Source organism: Apium graveolens, chromosome 4 (assembly GCF_009905375.1).
Source record: "Apium graveolens cultivar Ventura chromosome 4, ASM990537v1, whole genome shotgun sequence".
NCBI classification, from domain to species: Eukaryota; Viridiplantae; Streptophyta; class Magnoliopsida; order Apiales; family Apiaceae; genus Apium; species Apium graveolens.
Window position 1 is genome coordinate 12969484 of NC_133650.1, and position 7684 is coordinate 12977167.

At 35.3% G+C, this 7684-nt stretch overlaps 1 protein-coding gene across 1 annotated transcript; it reads right to left on the reverse strand.

Moving 5' to 3' along the window:
- Nucleotides 1-2551: 2551 nt before the first annotated feature.
- Nucleotides 2552-4129, reverse strand: LOC141718344 (uncharacterized). Its single transcript, XM_074520725.1, has one exon. It carries the CDS (start codon nt 4127-4129, stop codon nt 2552-2554), a length of 1578 nt encoding a protein of 525 aa, XP_074376826.1.
- Nucleotides 4130-7684: the final 3555 nt, after the last annotated feature.

The following is a 7684-nucleotide window of genomic DNA, read 5'->3' on the forward strand; positions in this document are numbered from 1 at the left end:
AGGGGGATTCCTTAATTTCTTTTTCTGTCCAATAAAAGGCTTCACATACTTTGAGGTTAGTGTAGACTTGAACTGCCTCCATTTCGTACCTGCCGACAATAAAATCAAGCTCTCACTCTCTGGAGCCACTTTGAATGTATCCTGGAGGGCAAACAAGTTACATACTTAAATTATCAGTCTACAAAATACCTCTCAAAATGGAAAATTAAAGTGATATGAATAGTTTTGAGGTTACCCGAATATCATCCAATATCTTTGCTTTTAAATTAGGGTCAACTTCTGGCCAAGATGGAATATTAATGGGGACCATTGTCCTGGCTAACATTCCAAGATATGATTGCAATTTGTGTCATTCATCAACCATCGGAATTCCAAGCTTATTGTACCTGATTTTGAATTTTTTACCTTGAGCTCTCTTCATGACCACTTTGTTCATAACACAAACACCTCGCACACCTCCATTAATCTTTTTTTTGATTCCATGCTTGTGACTGGTGTTTGTGGACCACTAGCCTGTTGAACATCTCCACATTGGGCATCTGTTGCTTCTGGGGCTGCTATTGTAGCTTCTCCAATATTTTCTGGTTGAGATGTCAATGGTTTTTCCTCCACTTGCTTCTCCATGTTGTTATTTCCATTTGTTAATCGCAAATTTGACCTTTTCTGCTTCTTTGCCAATTTATGCAAATCCCTAAAATGAAACATGAAGCTAATTAGCTATCATTTACATTCGTTTACTGGAAATAAAATGTATATAACTAAAAATATGATGATTTTTATACAGAGTCTTAGCAGAACACATCTTCTAACCATTTTAATGATTTACAACAAAATTAGCTATCATTTAAAGTGATATGATGATAATAAAATTTATATAACAGAAAAACATCTTAGCTGCCATTTTAATGATTTACAAATAGAAAAAACTGAAAAACAAGGTACTAACAAGGTATATCACTAACAACCCTAAAAAACAAGGTATTAACAAGGTATATAACACAAATGAAATGTCACCTACCAAGAATATAACACAAATGAAATGTCACCTAAGTGAACATGCTACTAACAATTTAATCATATAGTTAATTAACCTCGTTACACTGAAAAACCAAAAGAAAAATAGTAAAACATTAAACAGATGCAAACAAGTTGTCCACATTAAAATATTAAAGAGGTAGATGAAATGTACAAAATATTATAATTTTAATTATTTATTAAGCCAAATTCCTCGAACATCTTGTCTTTGATAGTATCGACATTTGAACTGTGCTAGCAACTAAAGAGATGCCATTGTTTTGCACAACTCTTGCATCATCTCTGCTTTTTGTGAAGTATTGGACACCATCAACAAGAAAACCTTCATATGTCAAGATAGAAAACGAGGGTATGCCGGCAAGCCATCTTATTGATTCAGAAACACTTTCACCATTCTTGATCATATCACTAACTTTTTTTCAAACCAACTAGAAAAAAAGCCGATTATGTTCTCCAATAAGCCATTGTGTAGTCTTTTTTTTACCTAGGTAAGTTCTTTCTAGAAATTCCTTGTGCATCCTATACAAATGCATGTATTAAATCAGGAACTACACAAAATTTGCTAAAAATAATGAATTGGAAAATGGTAATTAATTTAACTTACGTAATGTATGGATACACTTCGGAGTTGTTTAAAAGAACATGCAGATGAGCCTCATCTCGTTCTTTTTCATCCACTGACTTCATAATTGCAGTAGATAGTGGTCCAGAATGCTTGCCTTCGTCTTTCGGGAGACCGGCAGTTGTACAACTTTGGCGAAGAAATTCGGTGAAAAATTCTATAGATTCTTCTCCAAGATAACTTTCGGCTATGCATCCTTCCCGATAAAATCGGTTTTACACATAACTTTTCAACACTTTGTTGAACCGTTCAAAGGGATACATCCATCTATAAAAAACCGGACCACACAAATGTAATTCCCTAACCAAATGGACTATGAGATGTATCATTACATCGAAAAATGAGGGAGGAAATTTTTTTTTCCACCTCGCACAAGGTTAATATCACTTCTGACTGTAATCTATTCAATTTTGACACATCTACAACTTTGTTGCACAGAGAATTGAAAAAGAAACACAACCTTATGATGCTAACCCTAACATTTTTCTGGAGTATTGAACGAATTGAAACTGGGAGCAGTTGTTGAAGTAGTACATAACAATCGTGGGACTTCAACCCAAACAACTTTAAATCAGGAATTGATACACAATTTTTTATGTTCGATGAATGGCCATAAGGAAGTTCCATCGATGCCAACGATTTTAACAGTTTCTTTTTTCCGTCTTTGAAAGAGTATAAGCAGAAGGGGGCAAGTAGGTTCTCTTTTTTCCAATTTTCTGTGGAGCCAAGTCTTTCCTAACGCCTATTTGAATAATATCAAGATGTGACACCTCACTATCTTTAGTCTTATATCTTATATTTAGAAGGGTCTCAATAAGATTGTCACACACATTCTTCTCGGTGTGCATAACATCGAGACAGTGACGGACATGATGAAATTTCCAATATTCTAAGTCAAAGAAAATTGATTTTTTTCCATAGACAGTCCACCTTCTTTGACTTCTTTACTGCTTCTCCAAAAGAAAATTTTATTCGCTCCTCTTGCAGTAAAACTTCTTCACCGGAAAGGGGTGCACGCGCAAATCCTAACTCTTGTTCACCATTAAAACCCGCCTTCTTCTTCCTATAAGGATGATGCCTAGGTAAATATCGACGATGACCTTGGAAAGACATTTTCTTTGAATGAGGTAAGTATTTAGCCACGGTATCATCCCCATAAACAGGACAAGACATATAACCCTTATTCACACAATCAGACAAATTACCATATGCGGGGAAGTCATTTACCGTCCACATTAGAACTGCCTTTAAAATGAAAAAAGATTTATTATGAGCGTCAGACACATTTGGTTCACCTTCTTCCCAAACCTTCTTCAAATCATCGATCAATGATTGTAAAAATACGTCAATATTATTACCTGGCTCTTGAGGGCCAGAGACTAATACTGTTAACATCATATATTTTCTTTTCATGCACAACCACGGAGGGAGAATATACGTTGTCAATACTACAGGCCAGTAGCTATACCTATTGTTTAGGCCATTATTGCGTGGATTTATACCATCAATTGCCAAGGCTAACCGAATATTTCTTGGCTCATTATCGAAGGTTGGCCACCTATAATCGACATTCCTGCATGAAGGAGAGTCAGCTGGATGGTGCATGTGACCATCTTGACTTCTTTGGTTCACATGCCAAGTCATTAATTTAGCGGTAGAATCAGATTTAAACATCCGCTTAAATATGGGAATGATCGGGAAATACCACATAACTTTGGCCGGAACGTTGACTCTCTCTTTACCATCATTTCCTAACTTCCACCGAGATTTGCGAGACTTGGGGCACTCGACAATATCAGAATTGACACCCCTATATAGAATGCAATCATTCAGACATGCATGGATTTTTATATACTCAAGGCCTAGATCAGATAGGGTTTTTTTAGCTGTGTATGCATTAATTGGCAAAACATGATCTTTGGGAAGTAAAGAAACAATCGGAGAGAGTAAATCTGTAGAGGCGCTATCAATATTCCCGAATCTCGCTTTCCAATTATGTAATTTTAGCATGGATTCTAATTTACTACTATCACTGCCCTCAAATAAAGGTTGCTCAGCATCAGCCAAAAACTGTTTGAACTCGTATGAATCTTTATCACAACCATCACCCAAATTACCCCGATTATATGCTGCTTCACAAATATCACCTACTTCTGATGGCCCAATATGTTCTTCGATATTCTCTTCTATATTCACCGAAGAGGGAGTCGACATTGTGCTAGCGGCAGATGACCTAGGATTGGCACTAGCCCCATACCAAATCCAGTTTACATACCCCAAACTAAAGCCCTTTTCATACAAATGACCTCTAATGATTTTCACAGAGAACTTTTTGAAATTACAACAACGTGCACATGGACAGGGTATTAGTTTAGGATCTTTACAGTTTTCTTCGGCGTATATTAGAAAGTTTTCAACCCCGATCACATACTCTAATGAATCCCTATCAACCCGCATCCATGATTTATCCATATATAGACACATACACCAGATTAAAAGTTCAATATCAAATACTAAACAACTACATAGCTTACACATTATTTACAACAATTATTACTCATATTATTTTATTTAAAAATATATCGAGATATTTTAATATATGATTAACTTACTTGGTGCAATTGTGTATTTAATTTATAATTATAATTCTTATTAGGTTAGATGCAGGACATAAAACATGACACAAAACAGGACACTACTACACTACTAATAAAGGATGCACTTATCAATTCACACTAGTACACTACTAATGATATTAATGAAGGGTTTTTAGCACATAAACGCAGCGAAAACATAAATTTAATCTTAAAAAAAACCGAAAGCCTCCGCAGGATCCATGCAAAAAATAATATTTAATTCGTAGTTCAGTATGTTTACCTTAAGAAGCTTTTATTTAATGGAAAGATGGAGGTCTTTTATATCGATCCAAGAACGATGAACGGAAATCCCTAGCAGCTGCTCCTCAAGTGTGAAGCATTCCACCGATATCCACCAAGAGTACAATGTGATGGAGGAGGAAGAGGTTGAGAGAATTAGTTGCCTCCCTCTTGTTCAACTTTAGAATTATGGTTAATTATTTGGGTTGAGGCAAATAGGGTTTATAATAGTATATTTATAGGCAAAATTTTCAGCTGAAAATTTTCCATAAAATATTATTATTATTAACCCTTTAATTGATTATCTTTATTAACCAATTAACTAATAATTAAAATACCTTTTAATCATTAATCCCTTTTCTAAACACTTTAGAAAAATAATTCTCTCACTTGATTTAATTTCCAAAATTAAATTCTTAATTAATAATATTAAAAATTAATTAAATCTCATTTAATCAATTATTAAATCTGCTAATTAATTATTTATTTCACAAATAAATAATTACCAGCCATTATTAATTAATTCCTCCACCATTAAATCATTCTTTTTTATGGTATGACCCTGTAGGTTCACTATTAAGCCGGTAGTAGAAATAAATAATAATAAAACTATTTTATCATTATTTATATAAATTCTCTAATTCATTAAATATGATTAATTAATAAATTAATCATATTTATTCTACATCGTGAGGGATACTTCTCAGCATATCGCGACTATCCGGATAATACGAATTCACTGCTTAGAATACCAAGAACCTATTCAGTGAGTAGTTACCGTTCAATCAATTCCTTCTACCCTGCAATGTCACGATTAAATACAAGGCATGAAACTTGTGTCAAGCCTATCTTATTTAATCACTTGCTTTCCCATTCACTATGCTTAGTTCTATTTAATATAAATAAGAACCTCCTTTCTAATTTCATTCACTCTCGCCAGAGATTCCTGAACTAACATAAGTGGATCAGTGTATACAAGACGACTATGATGACCTCAAGTCTAAGGATACTTGTACAACTATCACTATGTGAACAACTGCTGACACGTGAGTGAACTCCATCAGTTGTTCAGCTTTATGAGTCATGTTCAGTGAACTTATTCTATAATAAGCACCTACATACTAGCTATAGTGTCACCACACAAATGTCTATGAGAACAGACATCCTTCATAATGAAGCAAGAATAGTATGTACCGATCTTTGCGGATTATTAATTACCAGTTAGTAATCCTACGACCAAGAACTATTTAAGTTTAGAGTTATCAACTTTTAGGTCTCATTATTATGATCTCATCACAATCCATAAAAAGCTTTACTCTAAACTATGGTATATCTTATTTAAACATTTAAATAGATAGAGCCCGCAATAAAAACAAAACAAGCCTTTTATTAATATCAATGAAATGAAAACAGATTACATAAAAATTATTCCTAAATCCTCATACATGATTGGACTTAGGATATATCTCTTTCAATCTCCCACTTGTACTAAAGCCAATCACTCTAGTATCCGATCAAAGTGACTTTGAGAAAGTGGCTTTGTGAGTGGGTCTGCTACGTTGTTATGTGTGTCAACTCTCTCGACGTTGACATCTCCTTTTTCAACAATCTGAATTGCACGACCATTCAGAGTAAACACGTACCCTGACATGGATTTACTATCTCTTTCTGATTGAAAACTAGAGTCAGTATAACCCTCTATTTTCAACTCAGATTCACCACCAAAAACAAGAAAAATGTCCTGAGTCCTTCGCAAGTACTTAAGGATGTTTTTCACTACTTTCCAGTGGCCTTCACCTGGATTGGAATGATATCTGCTCATCACACTAATTGAATAAGCAACATCAGGCCTTGTACACAACATCACGTATATGATAGATCCTATTGCTGAAGCATAAGGAGTCTTACTGATACGCTATCTTTCCTCAGGTGTCTTAGGAGATATTTTTTTCAGAAAGGGACACTCCATGGCTCATCGGTATGAGGCCTCTTTTGGAGTTTTCCATGTTAAACCTTTTAAGCACTTTCTGTATGTATGTACCCTGGGTAAGACCTATCATTCTTCTAGATCTATCTCTATAGATCTTCATACCGAGAATGTAGGATGCTTCTCTCAAGTCCTTCATGGTGATGTTCTTTGATAGCCATACTTTGACAGATTGTAGCATCAGTATATCATTTCCTATAAGAAGTATGTCATCCACATACAATACAAGAAATGTTACCGTGCTCCCACTAACCTTCTTATAGACACATGGTTCATCTATGTTTTTGATAAAACCAAACTCTTTGATTGTCTCATCAAAATGGATGTTCCATCTACGAGAAGCTTGCCTTAAACCATATATGGTTCGCAGTAGCTTACACACTAGGTGTTCATTTCCCTTGGAAGGAAACCCTGTGGTTGTGTCATATACACTTCCTCCTCAAGTTCCCCATTGAGGAAGGCTGTTTTCACGTCCATTTGCCAGATCTCATAGTCGTAGTAAGCAGCAATCACAAGCAAAATCTGAATTGATTTTAACAGGGCTATATTTGAAAAAGTTTCATCAAAGTCAATCCCTTGCCTTTGTTTGAATCCTTTTGCCACGAGCCTGGCCTTATAGGTCTTCACCTAGCCATCTGCTCCAATCTTTCTTTTTTATATCCACTTGCACCTAATAGGCTTAACACCTTCAGGCGCCTCAACCAGAGTCCATACTTGGTTGGTATACATAGATTCCATTTCGGATTTCATGGCACTATGCCATTTCTCTGAGTCAACACTACTCATAGCCTCATTATAGGTCACATGGTTGTCATTATCAATGATTGAAAACTCATTGTCATTCTCAATGACAAGGCCATAATACCTCTCAGTTTGGCGAGACACTCTCCCTTTCCTACGAATAGGATGTTCCACAGAAGGTTGTTCAGTCTAAACAGGTATTTCCACTTGATCCGTTGTAGTTTGTGCTTCTTGAATTCATCAAGTTCAATTTTGCTCCCACTGTTTCCTTCCAGGATAAACTCCTTTTCCAAGAAGGTAGCATGTCTGGAGATAAACACCCGATGATCGGTGTAAAAGTAATACCCCAAAGTCTCTTTAGGATATCCCATAAAATTACATTTTATGGATCGAGATTCCAGCTTATCTGGGTCAACTTTCTTG